This window comes from Ovis canadensis, chromosome 21, assembly GCF_042477335.2.
Source record: "Ovis canadensis isolate MfBH-ARS-UI-01 breed Bighorn chromosome 21, ARS-UI_OviCan_v2, whole genome shotgun sequence".
Lineage (NCBI taxonomy): Eukaryota > Metazoa > Chordata > Mammalia > Artiodactyla > Bovidae > Ovis > Ovis canadensis.
In genome coordinates, this window is record NC_091265.1 from 51,813,447 (window position 1) to 51,835,885 (window position 22,439).

The 22,439-nt window shown below is 44.8% G+C and overlaps 2 protein-coding genes across 13 annotated transcripts in view; both read right to left on the bottom strand.

The window, feature by feature from the left end:
- The window catches only part of NFRKB (nuclear factor related to kappaB binding protein), a 34,066-nt gene extending 24,353 nt beyond the window's left edge, over positions 1 to 9,713 (bottom strand). For 4 of the 10 annotated variants that reach the window (XM_069566455.1, XM_069566456.1, XM_069566459.1 and 1 more), the window contains exons 1-3: positions 9,596 to 9,713; positions 7,042 to 7,253; positions 4,184 to 4,385 (exon numbers count right to left, since the gene is read on the bottom strand). In XM_069566455.1, coding sequence (XP_069422556.1) covers positions 4,184 to 4,385; positions 7,042 to 7,176 — 337 coding nt within the window. In that variant the 5' untranslated portion in view covers positions 7,177 to 7,253; positions 9,596 to 9,713. Of the gene's footprint in view, positions 1 to 4,183; positions 4,386 to 7,041; positions 7,254 to 8,502; positions 8,569 to 9,595 lie in introns of all 10 variants that reach the window. The other 6 variants (XM_069566458.1, XM_069566460.1, XM_069566457.1 and 3 more) reach the window with 4 other exon arrangements.
- A 1,881-nt stretch (positions 9,714 to 11,594) lies between these two features.
- PRDM10 (PR/SET domain 10) overlaps positions 11,595 to 22,439 on the bottom strand; it is a 95,066-nt gene continuing 84,221 nt past the window's right edge. For 2 of the 3 annotated variants that reach the window (XM_069566621.1, XM_069566620.1), the window contains 3 exons: positions 20,147 to 20,315; positions 16,957 to 17,060; positions 11,595 to 14,518 (listed from right to left, as the gene is read on the bottom strand). In XM_069566621.1, coding sequence (XP_069422722.1) covers positions 14,321 to 14,518; positions 16,957 to 17,060; positions 20,147 to 20,315 — 471 coding nt within the window. In that variant the 3' untranslated portion in view covers positions 11,595 to 14,320. Of the gene's footprint in view, positions 14,519 to 16,956; positions 17,061 to 18,935; positions 19,016 to 20,146; positions 20,316 to 22,439 lie in introns of those variants that run through there. The other variant, XM_069566622.1, reaches the window with a different exon arrangement.

A 22,439-nucleotide genomic window follows, 5' to 3' on the forward strand; every position in this document is an offset into this window, starting at 1 on the left:
GTCTTCACAGCTTGCTCCTCAGATCTTCATGCAGCCTCTATTCAAACGCACCTCATCAGAGAAGCCCTACCGAGCTACCACCCAAGATAGCTCCTCCGTGTCACTCCCAGGCCCACTACCCTTAGTCTCTGCAGTGCCTAACACCAAGACACATTTGCTCATCTGGCATCTTGTTTTCCCCCATTAGAATTAAGAGCATGATTACACCTCCAGAACCCTGAGGAAAGCTGTCTGTCAGCTGATCAGTTAAGTAGTGGTTAAGTGAGCGGCAGTAGAGCCTTGAGATGTATTTCAAGGGACAAAGACTAGACTTGCTGACAGCCTGGATGCTGGGGCAGGAAGAGGAGCGCGGTACCCAGATCCCTTGCCACGGGCGACTGGTGCCATCACGGGAGCCGCAGTGAGAGAAGTCTGTTTCGGAATATTAGACTTGAGCAGGGTGCCACAATGTGAACTTAAGGAGCCAGATGCAACAGCTGATCTCAGAAAGCGAAAACACGGCATCACAACGTCTGTTTTTCTTCGAACCGCCTTTAATGACATTCCGATGTAATCAACAACAGCAAACACTTAGAACAGCACCTGACACGTAACTGTCTCATATAGGGGCCGTGAATATATTAACTCACCCCATCTTCACAACCCCCCTTCCCTGCATAAAAAAGATACCACTACATTCTCACATTACAGAAGAGCCTGAGGCGTGGAGAAATTATATAACTTGCCCAAGGTCACACAGCTAAAAGGGGAAACTGAGTCTGAAAACAGGCCATCCAGCTCCAGAGCTCAAGCTCTCAGCCACCACACTGTAACGCTGTCTGGTGTAGAGAAACAGGGAATTTGACTTTTAAGAAAAGAGGCAAGAGTTTAATGCGAATGATGCTGACATACAGGAACTGGATGAAAACTCTGCTTCTTGACCTCTGTGCTTCTCTGATGTGACCTTCCTTCAGTCTTCCCCCACTTTTGATAACCACAACCGACAAACGCTCTATTAAAACAGAATTCTGAGCACATCACACTAAAGAAAGCACACTAAAATCAACTGTTTTTAGTATTGTTAATGTGGTCACTGAAATTTTTTTACCTGAACATGCGGCTCATGTAGTGTTTCTATCGACCGCGCTGAACCACAGAACAGCAGAAGAGGCAACTACAGCCTTGGGTGAGGTTGCTAAGAGGGCAAAAGAGCCTGGCAGGTGGTGGATTTTATTTGAAGTGAAGGCAATTGGCAAATATTCTGAAAACTGAAACTCTGGGATGCTCACGCTGGTGGCTGTGTGGAGATGGTGTCTGAAGTAGCTCCAATAAGAGGTCCCAGAGAAGAGCTAGTAGATGGGAGCAGGCAAGTAAGGAGGGAGAGTGGGCCTAATAGCAGGAGCAGAGGCAGGAACAGTGAGTCAATGAGGACTCGGCAGAGAGGGGCATGCTGGCAGGGTGTGCAAGGCCCAGGAGGAAGTCGGGAACTGGAGGGCCACAAGTGCAAAGTGGGGAGGTGCAAGTCTCACTTCAGACATCAGACATTATGGTCAAGACATCAGACATTACGGACGGGTTAAGAAGAGAACTGAAAATCAGCTGCTGGTCTGCAAATTGCATTTCCACTGAAAAGAAATATGGACCAGAGGGAAAATGAGCGCTGGAACAAGTGGCAAAACAGGAGTGTGAGCCACACAGCACCGTGACAGTGTTAACTTTCACCCTGACATTCGGAATTTAAATTCAATACAGTGTTTCATGTATTTCTGAACTTGATCATTTCTGTTACCTAAGAGAATGCTGGAGAAGGAAATGGCAACCCACTCCAGCACTCTTGCCTGGAGAATCCCATGGACGGAGGAGCCTGGTAGGCTACAGTCCATGGGGTGGCAAAGAATCGGACACGACTGAGCGACTTCACGCACTCACTCAAGAGAATGTTCCTGCTTTTCGGAGATGAATGCTGAAAAATTAAGAGTTTTCAAGTGGTTCAGGGAAACTAAAAATAGTGGTAATAAGCACAATAAGGACAAGAAAATAAATGGGGCAAAATGTTAATAGTTGGTGAACCCGGTGAGGAGTACGTGGGTGTCAATTTCAGATTCTTGTCACTTTTCTGTAGATTTGAAGTTTAAAATTTAGAAAGGTGCTGACAGGTGCAGGGGACAGCCCCCCAAGGACTACAAGCTATGACGTCTTTCCAGAAGTTTGGAGAAAAGGGAAAATGACAGATGATGATGAAGGGGACAGATGGTTATGGACTTTTTCAGTGTGAGATCCCTGATCCCATCTACAGACTGAAAAAGAACAAGTACAGCAAATACACACGGTGGAACAACTGCCAAGAAATGAGGTCCCGGAGGAAGCAAAACACGAAAAGAGCAAGAGTGGGGGTCAGCCCTAAACAAAGAAAGGTCCTTCCTCTGAGACAACTAGGTGAGGGGGCAGCGACCACAGTGAGCTGGAGTGTGGCTACAGGTGGGAAGCTGAGTCCCTGACACATGAGGTTTTGCTCGGAAACAGAAGACCAGGGAGCCTGACAAGCACCTGGGCTTAAGAAAAAAAAAGGATTCTATTTAAAACATTACCAGGAAAACGAAACCAAAGTAAGAGAACTGGCAGCAATGCTAACTCGGTCAAGACACATGAGCACAGCAACCGTGGCGGCGCAGCCATCCTCACCAACACTGGAGCTGAAGCACGATGCAGGACAGTGAGCATCACAGAACTCCCACCTTGGCGTTCCTTGTCTGCATGCTCACCAGAACCATCACTCTGATTTGGAAGCAAGCGTGCCAACGTCACAGACAGTCCCTGACATGGCCTCAACCACCAACCAAGCCTACCAGCCTAACTCCCACCTGAGACCCTGGCTTTAGCCACATAAACCCTGGCCAACCAGAGGGGGAAAGCCTCCTTAATAACCCACCAAAGAAGGGAACACTCATTTGAACCCCTAAGATAATGAGGTATGATATGATAAGCTTTTTCTCTCCAATATTTCTGTAGCTGTCAAACTGTCCAGTTTAGCAGAACTCAAGAGGTGGTGTTTTTCACAGGCTCCTGCCAAAGCAAAGTCACCCCAGAAAGCAGGAAGGGGAGAAGCACCTTCTGTTCCTCTCCATGGGACAAGGAGCAAAGCAAATGGGGACTTCAGAGTAACCCCAAACCCATTCTGGAATTCCCAGTGTAATTATGGATTCAGGAAAGGATTGGTGGGTGCTAAAACCACTGGGGAAAACAAAGGCTTTTTGAAAATAAGATTATCACATGGTCCCTAAATATGACCCTATGGATTGCATATTAATTACAGGGGGAAAAAGGTACCCTTACAGTCAGTAGGCATGGCAGACACCACAGAACCAAGTGATCAGAAGCAAGACTGACATCACATGCCCCCTGTGGGGGTGGGGTGGGGGGATGAAATTTCCCATTTCCCTTCTTGGCAAAATGTTTAACCCAAATTTATATCCTGAGGAAGCAACATGGTAAACTCCCCAGAAAGCAAGACATTTTACAATTCAAGTGTCCTGGGCTTGCCGCAAATGTATTTTGAAAGACAAGCGAAAAAAGGTCCTAGATTCAGGGAGCTGAGAGACAGGAAATCCACACACAGCACACACAAACCATGAGCACAACCTGGATTTAAAAGTTGACCATAAAGGACGCTGAACCACTGGGAAAATCTGAACAAGGGCTACTATGCTATTCCTGTTCACTGTGAAGTTTCTTGGGTGTGGTATTAACACTGTGACTACATGGAAGGATGTCTTTGCTAAGAGATACACTATATGCTGAAGTGCCTGGTGGGAAAGTGTTAACTTTTCTGCAGAAAAAAAGTGTGTGGGCATCACACACACATACACATGTGTGATAAACCAAACAGTAAACTGTTTTTAGTGAGTTCTGAAGACTAGTCATAAAGGGTGTCCTCAAGATGCTAATAATGTTTTGCTCAGTGGTGGCTACACAGCTGGGTTCATATAACAAATCAATGAGCAACACCTATGATTTATGCTTCCTATTAAATGAAAATTTTTTATTAAAAAAAAGAACAGCCTAGGCAGCAAAGTGCTTCCAGAAACCACCTGATTGAGTGGACAGTGTCTGCACATAAAAGCACAGTAACGCGAAAGGAGTACACACAGAACGGGGCGTGTTCCCACCCCCATGCCTCTAAAGACAAGACTGTGGGGCTACACACCTCGGAAAAGCTTTTGGGCGATGTGCAGAGGGTTTCCAAAGCGGAAGTTCTCCCCACTGAACAGGGCGAGGATGAGCTGATTCTGCTGCTCCATGCTGTCTTCAGGAAAGAGGGGCAGAAACTGCTGGAGATGTTCACGCTGCGAGTCGCTCAGCACTTCCTGCCACGTTGAGAGGCTGACTACATCAAAGAAGATCTCGGGCTAGGAGAATCAGGAAAAGCAGGAGGAAAGCAAACGAGAAAAAAAGTTTTTAAGTTTTCTGCACGTAAGTGGTAAAATATACATAACATGAAATTTATCATTCTGTCCATCTTAGGGTGTATGGTTCAGTGGCGTTAAGTACATTTACGATGTTGTGCAACCATCAACACCATCCAAGTTTTTATGTTTTTTAAACAAACTAAAATTCCACTGATCTTTATTCAATTCTGAAATCTTGAGAGATTTGTCAGGAATGCCCTGGCAGGCCAGTGGTTAAGACTTCGTGCTTTCACTGCTGGGGCCCGGGTTCAACCCCTGGTTGGGAAACTAATATACCAAAAGCCGCACAGGACAGCGAAAACAAAACAAAACAAAACTTGAGAGATCAGTAAAGATTACATATAAACCACAATCTTATACCCAGCAGTAAATAATAATCCTCAGGAAAATGAGCTCAGCAGAGAGAATCTCATTTAGAAACCACTTCTGACAACAGGGGATAGGATGGTGAACATCTCAGTTCAGCTCAAGATGAGGGGCAGAAAAAGCCCAAGTGGGAGGCGAGAACTCGAAGAGCTGAGGGCATCTGCTGAGAACCCAAAGCAGCAGAACCAGGTCTGTTCTCCACTCACCAGTTATGTACAGGACACATCCTAAGTGCTGTGTGCTAAGATGGACAAGTGCATATACCGCCTGGTGGGAGAACAATTAAACAAGCTATTGCAATGGAGTGGAAGTTTACCCGTGAGTACACGGGAGAAGCACACCTCCCAGACTTACAGTCTCGGAGAACACCTTTCATACAAAGTGACATCTAAGACGGCAAGGGATAAGAGGAAAATGTGCTGAGACAGAAGGGTTAAAAACCCAGAGTAATAAAAGATTACTACAAAACAAAAGACAGCAGCGACCTTTAGGGGCAATAGAGAGGGAGAAGAGGAGAGTTAGCATTCAAGTGGGGGTTCCACAGGTGTTTATAACTGCTTAAACTCCATATATATGTGTGTGTGTATATGTGTGTGCGCTTTATATATTCTTATGTGAGACACCTTTCACTTTTTAATTAAAAAAAAAAAAGTTCAGAGGACTTTCCTGGTGGTCCATCAGCTAAGACTCTGCTCTGCCCTAAATAAGACCCGGTTCAACCAAGTAAATAAATAAACAAACAGAAGTCCAGGCAACATCCAGAAGCGCAAGAATAAAGATGGCAAGGGAAGCAGCAGACAGTAAGACAGGAGCGAGGGACCTAGGAACACGGTGAGTACTTGTCACTTTATCCTAAATGACAAGGACGGACAATAGGGAGACACCGAAGGGTATAAGCAGGAGAAAACCGAGAAATCAACCACCTGCAGGCATCTCGGCAGGCAGGCAGCACGGCACCTCCGGCTCCCTAAGACCTCCCCGCACAAACCTACTTCTGCACACCACGTTACTAGTGGCATCTCAGCGTCTGGCATAGAGCAGGTACTTAGGTAAAACAAGTGCTTGCTGGCTGCCTGAACAACATACAGAGGTTTACTTGAAAGAGCATCTACAGAAAACATGGATGGGAAAGACATATACCAAGTTCAGTAGCTGTTACTTTGGGAAAGGAGGCAATACAGGCAAAATGGTGGCTTTAATTTTATCTACAGTTTTTAACATATGATGAAAGAAAAACCTGAACCAAATATGACTAAATGAAAGTATCTCCCCAAACCGAATGCATAGATGTTGACCATATGATACTCTATACCTGTCCATATATTTGAACTTTGGCAAAATAAACAAATAAACACGTTTCAGTGTACCTAGTGCCTTGCACATAATAAGCACTAAATAAATGGTAGCCAATGATGATTGCACAGCTCAACTGTGAAAAGTGGTCAAAAGCACACTATTAATACTATCTCAAGAAACTATCTATTAATTGACTAGAAAGCTGGTTACCTTATGGACAGATAATGCATGCATTCTGTATCGTGATTCACAACTTGGGTAAACATCTAATATAAAAGATACACATAATTCTGTCCTTAAATATAAAACTTCTTGGGACTGCTCTGGTGGTCCAGCGGATAATAAGACTCTGCTTCCACTGCCAGTGGTGCAGGTTCAATTCCTGCTTGGGGAACTCAAGACTCCGCAGGCTGAGCGGCCAAATAATTAAAAAAAAAAAACCTAGCGAACTGTTGAAAATTGTCTTGATAGAAACTCCAGTACTTTGGCCACCTCATGCGAAGAGTTGACTCATTGCTGGGAGGGACTGGGGGCAGGAGGAGAAGGGGACGACAGAGGATGAGATGGCTGGATGGCATCACTGACTCGATGGACGTGAGTCTGAGTGAACTCCCGGAGTTGGTGATGGACAGGGAGGCCTGGCGTGCTGCGATTCATGGGGTCGCAGAGAGTCGGACATGACTGAGTGACTGAACTGAACTGAAAATATGGCTTATGCCATATTATCAAGTGAATACGTTATTAAACATGTAGAATGCAGCTTATACTTTCTTCCTTAATCAGAATATTAAACCGATTTACACTTAAAACATCGCTCTGGTTGCAATGTAGAAAATCAGAAAGAAGGGAGCACAAAATCCTGAAAACTTGCAGTGTAGAAAAGACTGCAGAGAAGAACTCAGAAGGAAACAACGGTGTGGATGTCACTACTCACGTCCTCCAGAAGGTCCTCAGGCAGACTAACCCTGGTGCCCCCCAGGAGGCAGTCCTCCATGATCCGCGAGCCTTGGCCATCCCCACACGGGCCCAGTTCCAAGGGATCTGTCAGCATGTGGTCCAAGGAATCCATTCTTTACGTTCCACAGGTTAAGCTAGACAAATCCGTGCAGTCAGACCATGAGACACAAAGGCAGAAATCCCAGGGATCTGTTGACACAAATATTCCTTCACAAAATATCCAACCCAGAAAATAGTCAATCTCTAATTTCTTCTTTTACTTTATCCTTAAACCCTTTTTACCTTATCCTTAAACCCTAACCTCTGCTAAACAGCTCTTCTCCCTCCCTCTCACCACATCCTCATCAGAGTTTCACATCTTATCCAGTAGGTCTCCCCCAATACTCAGAACAGTTCTGCAGCAACTCCCCAGTCAACAGAATTTCTTACACCTTCACTTTACACACAAGCAAAATGAGACTTACAGATTAACCGGTAACTAGACCGAGTCCACCATTTAGACTTCCCTGAGAGACTAACACTTTCACTACTTTGGGGGCCTCCTTGGTGGCTCAGATGGTAAAGAATTTGCCTGCAATGCAAGATCGACCTAGGTTTTGATACTCAGGTCAGGAAGATCCCCTGGAAAAGAGAATGGCTACCTACTCCAGTCTCTTGCTTAGAGAATTCCATGGACGGAAGAGCCTGGTGGGTTACAGTACACAGGGTCACAAAGAGTCAGACATAACTTAGCGACCAACACCTGAAATCTCTTACACTAATATAGCTTACTTAATATTGTTTTTTAAGCAACTCTTTGTTGTTCCTTCACAAAAGAATTGACTGAAAATCCAGAGACTAGTGAAGTTCAGAAAGTAACACTAAGTTACTTAATGAGGGCCTATTAAGTGCCAGGCCTTTCATGTACCTGATTTAATTCTTATAAGTGTGCAAGATAGGGTTATTACATCTGCACTACAGATACTAAAACTGAGGATCAGAATAGATAAGCAACTTGCCCAATCCCAGAGACAGGACTGAAATTCAGGTGCGCATGACTGCAAATCTATGTTCTTAACACTAAAAGACAGTGGCCAATGCACTTCAGTTGGTCCAGCTGATATGTATAACCATGTAAATATAATGCTATTTTTCTCCTTCCTGTAATAAGTGAACACTGTTGGCTACCTTTAGAAACATACATACGAAAATTTTTTCAGAGAGCATCTCATAAGGCTGATGGCTGGAATTAGGTGCAAAGCAGAGACCATAGTTATTAACGACTGGTCCAAGAGGAGGCTGAACTCAGCCACTCTACAAACATTTGCTAAATCCCTTCTCCAACTCTGATTCCTACCAAATGGAAAGGAATAAAAACAGATTTAATAAACACCAAACTCCTAGTCTCATCTCAGCGACTCTGAGCACATCTTACCTAACCAGCTATCAATTTCCTTACCTAAGATGAAGAGGAGCAGGACCCGGTCCTCTGGTCCTCTCTACAGTTATTTCCAATCCTGGAAGCCTGCAGTGAACCATTTCCAGATGGATGCATTTATATAACTTAATGCAGTCATGTAATGACTTCTCATTCTGAAAAACTCTCAAAGGATAAAGAGCAGGCCTGGAATATTACTGTTAAAACAAGCACCTTTCCGCTAATCATTTCAAGTAATCTGGAAGAGATGTCAGATCTACATAATGATACAGTGGAAAGACTCTTGTTCAAAGCAGCTGCGTGGTCCCCAAGGTACTATGTCCTATCATCCTTCAGTACACGATGAAGGACGGCATCTTGAACACTTCTGATGCCTAAACTACTGACACCGGTGAGAAAGCACATGGCATTTGCCTTTAACAAAACTTCAGAAACAAAACAAAACAAAAAGTAGATGCAACCTGATGCTCAGAATAAAGCCCTCTTACCAGAACTGGCACCGAAGAGGGTAAAAGCTGCAGAGTTTTACCTGACTCTTAGGAGAACAACCTGTTTTTCAAACTGCTCACCAGTTTCTTCAATTACACTGAACGGATCGCTAAATGTAATCTATCCGAGTGGCAACCTTTGCCCTGCAACTCTTCTTTAGAGAATCTCAAAACACAATAAAGCAGGCAGCTGCCAAAGGGTCGGGACCCCGGAAGCCAAGGGTTTTTAGGGTTTTTAACTCTTGCGGCGTCCTGCACTGCTTGACCAACCAGGAAGGCCTTTCTCCCCAAGGCCCTTCCTCGGCACCTGGGAGAACATTCCTTCCCGGCCCCTCCCCAACACAGAAGTTAAACCCCAGGCTCTGGCCGCGGCAGCCGCCAGCTTCAAACTGCAAACCCCTCCAGAGCCCCCAAGCCCGGGTCCCGCACCACCTCCGCGCCCACGGCCCCTCCCCCACACCGCGCTAACCCTAACCCCCACCCACCCAGGCCGCCCGGCTCCCACCGCGCCCGCTCCCCTGCCTCGAGCCCAAGGGAGCAGCGACCCTCGGAAACTCGACCGCTTGTTTCCTCCCCTTCTCCCCACACGACACTTTAACGCTTTCGCCACGCCGGCCCTCCCTCACCTGCGCCGCGGGAGCCGGTCTCGTAACCCGCCGCACCTCTCAGCCCGCGGGCTCCCGGACCGGACGCGCTCGCTCCCGCAAGGCGTCTCGGTGCGCGCACGCTCCGGGGTCGGGCGGCGGAAGGGGCGGGTCTGCGCGGGGCGGGGCCTGGAAGTGCCGGGGGCGTGGCGTTCAGGGCGGGGCCGGAGGTGCCGGGGCGGGGCTCGCAAGGCAAACAGCCTGTAGAGCCGAGAGCCCTCAGGGCTGGACTTTAGAGGGCTGCTGTCTGGCTCGTTGATCGCACTAGGCTTACAAGTGTCCGGAGGGCGAACCGGGTGTGGCCAGTCTTTACCTGGCGCGAGCAGAAGCTCCGGAGCACGAGTGAGGGAATGCAGTTTAATTAGCTAACGTTTGCAGAGCGCAATATCCTGCTCCTGGCACCTGAGCACTTTCCATCCAAGAATCTTTGTACCAGCCACGTGGTGCGCTGTTAGCTCCTATTTTGTGATTTCTCAAGTTTCATCGAGGAGAATGCTGCAGAGCCTGTGCCGCTCCAACTAACCCCGGCGTGGCCCCAATTCTCTCTCCCATCCCTGGATCCTCGACGTCCGGAAGGAAAGTACACACACATTTAAAATACATTTTAAATCAAACTGGATAGCCTTCTCTCTATTACTATACTTTCTCTCAACTATTCTCGATAGTTAAGAACCTAGGCCCCTTTCTTCTAACTCACTAGGTTTTATTTTGAACGGCTTCGAACTTTTTACTACACAGCTACTTCCAATCAGTTGTTCAGGGACCATCCTCTGTTATCTGCATAGAAATATGTCAGACAAGCTGGCAGGCCAAACTAGTGTTCCTCCCTGCTTGGAAAATACTGGTTTCCAAACAAAGCCAATCTCTGTTCCCTTGTTGACTGCACACCTGCCTCTTCAGTTCAGTTCAGTTCAGTCGCTCAGTCGTGTCCAACTCTTTGCAACCCCATGAATCGCAGCACGCCAGGCCTCCCTGTCCATCACCAACTCCCCGAGTTCACTCAGACTCACGTCCATCGAGTCAGTGATGCCATCCAGCCATCTCATCCTCTGCCGTCCCCTTCTCCTCCTGCCCCCAATCCCTCCTAGCATCAGTCTTTTCCAATGAGTCAACTCTTTGCATGAGGTGGCCAAAGTACTGGAGTTTCAGCTTCAGCATCATTCCCTCCAAAGAAATCCCAGGGCTGATCTCCTTCAGAATGGACTAGTTGGATCTCCTTACAGTCCAAGGGACTCTCAAGAGTCTTCTCCAACACCACAGTTCAAAAGCATCAATTCTTTGGTGCTCAGCCTTGTTCACAGTCCAACTCTCACATCCATACATGACCACTGGAAAAACCATAGCCTTGACGAGCCAGACCTTAGTCGGCAAAGTAATGTCTCTGCTTTACAACATGCTATCTAGGTTGGTCATAACTTTTCTTCCAAGGAGTAAGCATCTTTTAATTTCATGGCTGCAGTCACCATCTGCAGTGATTTTGGAGCCCCCCAAAATAAAGTCTGACACTGTTTCCACTGTCTCCCCATCTATTTCCCATGAAGTGATGGGACCAGATGCCATGATCTTCGTTTTCTGAATGTTGAGCTTTAAACCAACTTTTTCACTCTCCTCTTTCACTTTCATCAAGAGGCTCTTTAGTTCCTCTTCACTTTCTGCCATAAGGGTGGTGTCATCTGCATATCTGAGATTATTGATATTTCTCCCAGCAATCTTGATTCCAGCTTGTGTTTCTTCCAGCCCAGCGTTTCTCATGATGTACTCTGCCCCTTAGATTGTTGGGAGGGGTCTGGAACTACACACCACCAAGTAAAAGGGCAGGGGAACAACGTTCCATATTGTCATCCATAAATTCCCAGACCTGTGTCTCTGACCACACCAGAGTAAACTAAAGAGTCAAAACAATGTAAGTTGTACTATTAAAAAAAAAAAAAGTAACTATCAGAAGCTGTTGTATTTTGTACACATACAAACAAGAAGGATGTTTATTTAAAAAAATATTTATTAATTTTTACACCTGCTGAGTAGCACAAGACTATTAACACTATAACTCACTGAATGTACATAAATGTTCACATTTAAATAACAGGGTAGGGTCAACATTTCCAACCTGTGGGTCAGCTTCAGCATCTCATGAAGTGCTTTTTAGCCCTACATGTCTTAAGAGTTTTTTGAAAGGATAATTCCAAATCAGAAAACAATTCAAGAAGACCAAAACAATAGATTTTTCCAGAATAACAGAAAGTTTACATGATGAAATATCTGTTTATGTGGGCACAAACCAAACAGTAAAAATGTAAAATCTGTATGTAACCTACTCCAAAATTTCCACACTGCACTGAAGTCTACAGTGCCAGAGTGTCCTAGGAGAGAGCACAGTATAAACAGTGGCAACAAAATTTTTTTTTCAAATTGAGTCTTACATGGCTTACCATCTGCCATCTCTTCAAATCCAAGTCCTTTTCAAAATCCATTACCTTAAAATAAATGTGAATACCTGATCTTAAAGCAAAGTTGTTTGGCTCAACTGCCACACCTGCATCTCTGGTTGATAATATACAAATTATCAATAGTTCTAGAGTCCTTACTTTCTCCACATAAGGACAAAAAAAAAAAAAGAGGAAAAGAACTTCGATGGGAAAGAAACAGAAGTCCTTCCACAATATTTTTTCTCTTCTGTGTATTTTAAAACTTGAAATAGCTGGCATAAAATGAACATTCCATTCAATGATCGTTTTCCACCTTAGTCAATAAGTTATTCCTGAGGGGAGGGAGGTACATTGCTGGTTCAAATAAAAAAGGAAACCAACAGGGCCAAAAAACTAAACTGGACCTTTGGGAAAGCCTGATACTCTTTACCTCGCAAATCTTTTGAGGCTGGACACTAGGGCATTTGTAATCATCACAGTGGAGGACTGTGGGGCTCAGGATCTCTACATTGTGACACACAGTCTGTATTTCCTGTTGAAAACATCAGCATTACCTCTTTGTTACCAAAGAAACAGAGTCCATTTTCATTTTCCACACGACTACCTAAGAACTCTCAGGTTCTCTTAGTGCCTAAATTTTCAGGGCTAACTACATGAATGAGGTCTCAGTAATAAAGTGCAAAATCTACATATTAGTAAAGTTACTTCAATAGAATTGTTTACTTTTCAGAAAGGTATCTTTACCATAAAGAAGCTACTATACTTCTTAATTTGTAGAGCCAGTTTTTACCCAGAAATGTAAATAAAATAAATTAGTTAACTTCATTTGAAACTAAAGGTCAGTCTTCCTGTTCTGGAATGATAAATTCTACCATTTCCATAATTATTCCAAAAATGTATGTCACAAAAAGTTGTTAAAATACATACTGGTTTCTGCAATGTTTTCTGTGCACAACCGGAATGTACAGTAAAAAGAAGGGAAATACCTTCCCCCACTGAATTCATAGCTACTAAGACTCCCAAACAGGAACAATGATAAGAAAAACTATCACTGAGGCAGAATTTTCTCCCTCTCCCAACTAACAATGTAATATGAAGACTGGGTTTCTTCTAGATCCCTTATAATTGCCCTAACAGAGATTATAAATGGTCCCACCTTTAAAAATTTTTCCCGAAGGTGTGAAGTTAGTTATCTTACCAAAAGGCCCAGATGAACTGCAATATATTTAAAGTGTTAGGAAATAAGGAGGACCACCTTTCCATCCAACCTGAAAGAATGTTCATTTTAAGACAGTATTGGAAGGACTAAAATACACTGCACGCTGTGAGGGAGGGTTGCAGGTACGCCTGGGAAGAGCAAGGGCTCGCCTGTTTATCAATGAGTGGTAAACGGATCCTGAAAGGCAGGATGAGGTCTCAGTGCTTCTCACTCTCTGTATAGTTGCTTTAGCCATTTTCCTTGATTCTGTCATCTCCAGTATCTCCTTCATACAAGTTCAACCAGAGAATGGGAGGCCAAGCTTTAAGGTGGGAGTTTAAATTCTGCTGACATCAAGCAACCTTTCCTTGTACAGGGAGTCCACAGTTGCGGAGTAATAAAGTAAGATCTGTCAGAACACAAGGTTCTGACCTAATCTGCTAAGGACCAGGGTCTGTGCAAAGCACTACCAAGAGCCCAAAAGCGCTTTTCCCCAAAATGGCAAGTTTTTAAAAAATCAGTAGTAAGAAAAATTTAGATGACAGTTTTTCCTTCAGACAATCATAAGGTTTCATCATTGTAATTTTCATATTCAGTGGGCTCCCTTTGTTAAATTACTGAAAATGCAAACTCACAAGAGGAAGCAGTTCTGACCTAATATGCGCCTACAAAATGCCCCTTTGCCTTTGGTGCTGTGGCTTGGGATTAAGCAGCCCAGTGGCCGTGGACTTGGCACATCCTTTCTCCACCTTTGGTACAATACAATACATCACTTAATATTTCCACAAAGGAAAAGTAAGGCTTATCCATGTGTTAAAAAACCAGTTCAAGAGCAAGGCAAAGTTTTTCCATCTTGAAATCTGAATGACCTCCATCCTATGGCGGGAACTCCTAGGGTTTGAAGAGTCCACTTGGTAAAGATGACCTTGATAAAATAAGCCCTGGTGAGGATCAAAACTGTGATTTCCAAACTCTTGAGTGAATGATAAATCTTAAAAAGGAGTTGTAAGTGCCAGAAGCTTCCAGACTTATGAATAAGAAAAGACATGATGTGACTGCTTGATTCTGGCTTGAGGGTAGGAGTTAGGGTTTAGTGATGTGCACTTCGCTGTCCCCATTCCCGTTGGTGGTGGTTGTGATGATGTACTGGGTGGGCTGTTGGCTGGTGGTCTGAGGGTCCAAGTCACTGTGTGCAGCTGGCTGGACCTGGACTCCTCCAGAGAGAGCAGACGCTTGCTTTTCCTCCAATTCTGATTGACTTTCTGATAACACATAATGACCCTAGAGCAGGAAGAAAAGGATCTTTAGAAATCTGAGACCAGATGTCGGAGTGAGAGCCATGGTGGGGGGCGGAAGAGAGAAGAAATATGCAAAGAAATGTTATAAGGGGAACCCAAATAGGCATCTATGGGGGGAGATGGTTTACCTAAATCCTTTCGGGGGATGATTCAGCCACAAAAGTAGACTACAAAGATGACTTAAAGGAGGACCTTAGTTGTCCTACCAAATGAGAGTGAGAAACATCAGGTACAGAAATTTGCACCATGATGGTAACCTACCTGGCAAAGGAAATGTGCTATATATTGTCCCTAAGAACTTAGAAATTCATAAAATAAGGTGACCGTATCAATTAATGTCTAAAGGTGAATACAAAATGGATCAAAGAAGAGATAGTTAAATTATCCTTAAAGAGGCAGAATGACCCCCACCCCACGTCAAGATCAATGGTTCCCAGAGTTCAGAATTTGAAAGGCCCAGCAAAATTAAAGTAAGAATAAATGTCCCCAAATTTTATTTGCCAAGTGAAATCATTTTTTAAATGCTGCTGTCAAATGAGAGACATTTTACAGCAGAACAGGAAGCACACAGTCTTAGAAAAAAGTCCTTTGCACTGAATAAATTTGACTTTATGAAGACATACACTGTCTTAATTTTTCCTCATTTTTCCCTCTGATGATGAAAAACATCTCCATGTCAGCTACCTTAACATTTTTAAAGAAAACATGTGTCTGTCAGAAGGAAGATCGGTCAACTATATAGACTGAAAGAGAAAAAAGGCACAGAGGAAAACTGATAGCAGCCTTTCCAAGGACTGTCCGGAGAGAAAGCCACAGCCAAATATGAATTAGATTTATCTGGAACATATGTTCTGAGTCCATGCTCATCAAAGCAACTCTCTGATCAGCATTTAGTTTCCTGAACGGGTCTTTCTCTAGCTGGAGGGGGCTGGTTCTCAACGAAGGGTCCATGGACACCTAAGTGGTTCATAGGTGGGCTGTAGATAATCTGTGACCAAAACTGTACATTAAACTTGTTTGTGTGTATACTGTTGTTGTTGTTGTTGTTTAGTCGCTCAGTCGTGTCTGACTCTTTTGCGACCCCATGGACTGTAGCCCACCAGGCTCCTCTGTCCATGGGATTTCCCAGGCAAGGATACTGGAGTGTGTTGCCATTTCCTTCTCCAAGGGATCTTCCTGACCCAGGGATTGAACTCGAGTCTTCTGCACTGGCAGGTGGATTCTTTACCACTGAGCCACCAGGGAAGCCCCATGTATACTGTGGCAGGCCCTAAAAAGCGTCAGTAAGTCCTTGTGGGACTCACAAAAATTTCACTCATCATGCCAAGGAGACCATTCCATTTTACATTAGTTACTGTTTCCATGATAAAAGTGTTACTCCAGAGTTCTACAACTCTCCTCAGTCTAGTTAATATGAATTCGTATGCTGAGAAATGGGTGAGCTCTTGGTGTGATTTGGGAAAACAAAAAAGCCAGGTTTCTGAGGCCACTAAACTACCCTGTTACACACTGAGGCCTCTTGGGCAGTAATCAGTCTTCCCCTGGGCACATCTCAATATCCCAGGCTAGTTAAGAATATCTTTCTTAATTTAAATTTACACACTCTGTCTTCCAGAGGCAGGCCAGAAGAACCCAGTGAGGATAAAAACAAAGGTAGCAGGTGCAATACAACAAAATAATTTATGGCAGGGAATTCCCTGGCAGTCCAGCCAGTAGGACTCTGTTCTCATAACAGAGGATATGGATTCCTGGTCAGGGAAGAATTTCATAACACATTCATTATATTATTATCTCCCTACTTGAGGATCAACAATCATGAAGACTCATATACTTTCTAAGAAACACATGAAAAGATGATCATTTATCTACATATATCTATATGTATGGGCTTCCCTAGTGCCTCAGTGGTAAAAGAATCTGCCTGCCAATGCAGGAGATGCAGGTTCCATCCCTGGATCAGGAGGATCCCCTGGAGAAGGAAATGGCAACCACTCCAGTATGCTTGCCTGGAGAATCCCATGGACAGAGGAGCCAAGCAGGCTACAATCCACGGGGTCACAAAAGAGTCACACATGACTTAGTGACTAAACAACAACACAAGAAATACATATATGGATCCAGAAGGTTCACTGTAGTTATTAATTGAATAGATCTTTCTCGAGTATTTGCTATAGCCCAGCCTCCTGTGCAAGACATTAAGGATAACAGACCCAGCTTTTGAGGAATTCATTGCCTACTAGGAAAAGATGGTGAACCAATAATTAAAATAAGCTGTGCTATAATACAGTACCACAGATATTATGGGAAAACAGAAGACATACTTCTAACTCAGATAGGAAGAGTCTGGAAGAAGAGTTTGGGAGGAGGGCGGGGGTAGTGCAGCATGGGAAACAGAAAAACCCTCCAAGCAGCACAGCTTACCGGAGTGACCGCCTTCACTTGGCCAGTGGTGACCGGAGTTGCCACACCACTGTCTGTAATCACAAACTGACCTGGGGGAAGTGTCATCATTTGAATCTCTGATGCTGAAAAACAGGAAAGAACCACAGTTCGGTGGTCTCAGATTTCAATACAAATGGTAAAAACAAATATCTCACCGGTGACCACTTTCCCTCCTGAGTCATTTTCCATGGGTTTGCTTGCTCCCAGTCTTATGTTGATGTGATTAGATAATACAAGGAGACAATCCATTATTTTGAAAACCGGTAAATTAAGGAGATGAGCCAAGTATCTAAAGCATCTATCCTGCCGTTTCTGTGCAAATTATACCTCACAATAACCTGACAGTTAATATAAAATTGTTTTCATTATGGAAGTTTCCTAGCAGTAAGTGTATAAAGGATGATAGAATCAATGGACTTCCCTAGTGGTCCAGTGGGTAAGACTCTGCTCTTCCAATTCAGGGGGCCCGGGTTCAATCCCTGGTCAGGGAACAAGGTCCCATGTGACGCAATTAAAAGATCCCGTGTGCTCCAGCTAAGACCTGACGCAGCCAAGTACATAAATGTTTATTTAAAAAGAAGAAGAGTGGGATAACATCAGAACAGCACATCTCTGCAGTGCCTAATGAAATGGCGGGGTAAAGGAAACAGACAAGTGTCACGTGCCTCCTGATGGAGGTATATATCAACAGCTATGGCGTGTTTGGGGGGAAAAAAAAACAGAACCTGATCTGATCAAGCCTCTAGATATAACTGCCCATCTATAGGAAATAAAAGAGACAGAGGGAAGCATCTTAAATGACAATACAGGGATGTCAACAGCAAAATCCAGAAGGGAACACAAGTGACCCGTGACCCAGTTTCTTCAACATGTTAACTGCAACTTAGGAGAAAGAAAAAGAACACATATACTAAATGAAACTGAACAGACATGATCGATGGCAATGTATGGCCCTTATTTGGAACCCAATTTGAAAAACCAACTGTTAAAACACTCATGAGACAGTCACAGAAATATGAACCCCAGATATTTGACAGTATTAAGCAATTAATGTAATTTATTTTTAGGCGTGATAATGACACTGGAGTTGTGTTTTTTTGTTTTCACTGCCTTGATTTTAGAGATAGATGATGACATTTATGGATGAAATGATACGGGTGATATTATATAGTTGGAGGACTGGGAGAGAATGGCAGTGGGTACATATCAAACAAGAATGCCCATGAGCTGGTAAGTGCTGAAGCTACATAACTGGTACAGGGGAGTTCATTACTGTTCTCTGTGTGTGTTTCTGTGTTTATATATATGGTTTTGGAGGGTTTTTCCCCCCTCATTGCGCACCTTGTGTGATCTTAGTTCCTCAACCAGGGATCGAGCCCACACCCTTCACAGTGAAAGCGCCAAGTCCAAACCACTGGACTGCCAGGGAATTTCCTATTTTTGTATATTTTAAACTTTTTTTTTTCCAAATAAGAAATTTCAGATCTTTTCACCAGGCTAGAATGCTAGTTCTTACTATGACTACCATGACTGTCGACATCATTCCACATTCTTCTCACCGGAATGAAACTGAGTGTAAATGTCAGTCTATTTACCAAGATTACTGGGATTCATCATGAGGAGGAGTCCTTCCCTGACACACACTAGGACAGATTGTAAAGATAACTAGACAGTAGCATTTGAGCCTGTCTCCACACTAAATCTACGTAACACAGCCTAAGATCAATCACAGCAAGACGGACCCCAAAACAAAGTCAGTAGTATGACAGAGACCAACACAGCCCCTGCTCTCCTAGCTCCTGCTATGGAGCTCTTGACTGTTACTATTCCTGTTCCTTCCATTCCTCAGTGGTAACGGCCTCATGCTTTTCAGCTGACACCCAAAGCTCTGTCCCCACCAAGATTTCTACTTGTTCTGACCTTTGGCAGCCAGTCCAACTGCTTCTGGTAACACTAACCTCAGGGTTTTGAAATCAGCTACTCATATATCTGTCTCCACCTGATGCGAAGAGCCGACTCACTGGAAAAGACCCTGATGCTGGGAAGGATTGAGGGTAGGAAGAGAAGGGGACGACAGAGGATGAGATGGTTGAATGGCATCACCGACTCAATGGACATGAGTTTGAGCAAATTCCGGGAGTTGGTGATGGACAGGGAGGCCTGATATGCTGCAGTCCATGGGGTTGCAAAGAGTCGGACACGACTGAGTGACTGAATAACAATGACATAGCAGTGGGAGAAGGCGATGGCACCCCACTCCAGTACTCTTGTCTGGAGAATCCCATGGACTGAGGAGCCTGGTGGGCTGCAGTCCATGGGGTCGCAAAGAGTCAGATGCTACTGAGCAACTTCCCTTTCACTTTTCACTTTCATGCGCTGGAGAAGGAAATGGCAACCCACTCCAGTGTTCTTGCCTGGGGAATCCCAGGGACGGAGGAGCCTGGTGGGCTGCCGTCTATGGGGTTGCACAGAGTCAGACATGACTGAAGTGACTTAGCAGTAGCAGCAACAGTTTCTTTGAGCCCAAGACTATCTGGTGAGGAGGAGCAGCACAGTGTGCTGGTTTAGAGTGTAAACTTGCACCCAAGCTGCCTGGGTTCTAGTCCTCTGTTTAGTAGCTGTGTTCCTTGGATGAGTTACTCTGTGTCCAAACTGCCTTATCTATAAGGTATCCAAAACTGATACCTTATCTAGGAGGCTGCTGTGGATATTAGATGTGATATAGATTCAGTTTAGAATCCTTCCTGGCATACAGTAAGAGCTTAATGAAACTTGGTTAGCATGATTATTGTGTGGTATTACTTTGAAAGTCAGTATTCATCTTTTGTACATACAGAGCCTCGCACAATGATTGATATATACACCTTCAATAAACATGGCTAGAAGAGATGAATCATGACCTCAAATCCTAAATGCAGCTACTGTACTACTTAAAACCTGCCTACACTTGCTGCAGCAATATTCCTGACTTCTCAGAAAAATGTCATTTTGGGGTGGCCCTGACATCAGACGCTGCCTGAATTGTGAAACTCATTGAAGTACAAGCTCCACAGAGTGCAGAAAATGGCTAATGAACCTTTAATCCAGAAAATCGATGATAAAGCCGATGAAATTCCACCCTGTAGCTGCAGGTTCCCCACCTGCACCCTGGAGCCCCAGCCTTACTTACAGTAGCCACGGAAGGAATTCCAGGTGTTGGGGAGGTACGTGTGCTGGACCGTGGAGCCCTGGGGAGGCTGCTGGAGGGCCTGGCCCTGTGAGGAGCTACCTGCGACGTGCGAGGGGCTGAGCCCCTGCTGAGACTGCTGTGGGGAGGGACTCAGCGGCTGCCCAGCCACCTGGAGAGAAAGACAGTGGGATGTGTGAACTGTCAACTCATTGCTGAAGAAAATAAATCATGCTCATGGGAATTGTAACACTGAATGCAGAACTGTTAAAATAGTAAATTTTATTCTTGACTGCACCATATTGCATGCGGAATCTTAGTTCCCTGACCTGGGATTGAACTCATGCCTCCTGCAGTGGAAGCGTGGAGTCTTAACCACTTGACCGCCAGGGAAGTCCCTAAAATTAGACCTATTTTAAATAAGAACAGAATTAATGAAAAGCAATCATAACTATGAAATCCTAATTACCTTCCAAAGGATGATTATCTACAAGGGCATCCAAAGACTTAATTGTTAGAAAAGTAGATGAATGGAAGTATAATTATCTTCAATGCATAGGTCTTAAAAAAAAAACCTAAGACGCTCAATGACTTTCCTGTGTCACAAAGCTAACCTGGAACACAAACTGAAGTTGACCCCAGAAGTTGGAATCTCCACTTCCGTGCACTAGATACCCCCCAGTTAGTGGAGATAAACACAGGGACCCATTCTGTCTACAGGATAAACCCCCCACCCCCCACTACCACTGTCTGCCAGTCAAGCCGTCTACACTTCAGTTCCAAACCACCCTCCTGGCCTTGTTTCCAAGCACGATTTCCTGTCACTAAGACACCACATCACAATTTATAGGCACACCACAATTTCTCACGTCTGTGTCTGTCTCACTCATTCCCTCCGTATCTTTCTCACAATGAGAGCATATTCAGATCATACAACCTCCCCCAGTTACCATATCAAAATCATACCCTCCTCCAAGACCTAACCACTTCTACATGATTTTCCTTGATGCCCTGCCAAGTACCAACTTCCCCTCCACTGAGTTCCCCTAACCTAATGCCATGTCCACGTCGTCATCAGACGTGGGCAAGAGGCACCCTGTAGGGATGCTGGCTGGCCCTTCTCACGTGAGGCCTCCTGGACCTTGGAAATGGCCCTGTACCCGCTTCCGGGACCCACAAATGTCTCTCCTCTGAGCATGGCCTCCCGTAGGGATCCTATCTCCCACACAGGGCTCCTCTAACTGTATTCAGGCGCCTGAGACCAATGGGATGGCCTGGATTGCCAACTGCAGGGGTGTGGATGGAGCTGAGACACGTGGGCTGAGGTGTCCACACAGTACAGAGGCCCCCTGAGTGCAAGAAGGAGCTTGGGTGAGGAGAAGGGGGCAGCAGGCAGCCTCTGCTTCCCACAGGAAGATAGAACAGTCGCCTCATCCCGACAAGGGACTCTGAGGAGCCTGTCCTGGCCCTCCAGCCTCTGGTTCCTTTGAGAAACGCAGAAGCGTGATGTTAGTGCACCTGAGAAACTCATGGCCCCTTGTGGCAAGAGGCTGCCTGTCTTGGGCTGGGACAAGTCACCAGATACCTTACACTAAAAGGAGGGGAGGGGCAATCAGACAGCAAGCAGCAGAGGCCCCCTCCCCCCAGAAAATAGGAGGGCAGAGAAAGTGCATGTTTATCCTCCAGATCTCCATAGCAGTTGGAGCCAGGAAAAGTGGGATACAAAAGAGGAAGCAGTTGGAGACCATAAAAAAGGGCTTCCCTGGTAGCTCAGTGGTAAAGAATGTACCTGCCAAGGCAGGAGACATGGGTTTGACCCCTGGGCTGGGTAGATCCCCTGGAGGAGGGCATGTCAACCCACTACTGGAGAATCCCATGGACCGAGGAGCCTGATGGGCTACCGTCCATGGGGTTGCAAAGAGTCAGACACGACTTAGCAACTAAATGACAACAACAGCAATCCTTTTCCCTACTTCCTCCCGCCTCTAACCTGGCCACTGCCAGTGTCAGCCATGCGTTTGGCAGAAAAACATTTAATTTTTTTTTTTTTTTTTTTAATTTCATCTTTACTGTTTTCCAGTGCACACTATTTTAGTATAACAGCTAATTTTGCACAAGTCTGTAAATATTATCCCACTGCATTGTGGATACATTTAATTTTTAATTAGCACTATCTGCCTTATTTAATATCCATGGTTACTTTGTGTATATTTTCCAATGTGACCATTATGAAAGTACCTCTGTCAGGCAGGAAGATAGAACATATTTATTCAACGGCTGGTGGGTTTGAGTGAAA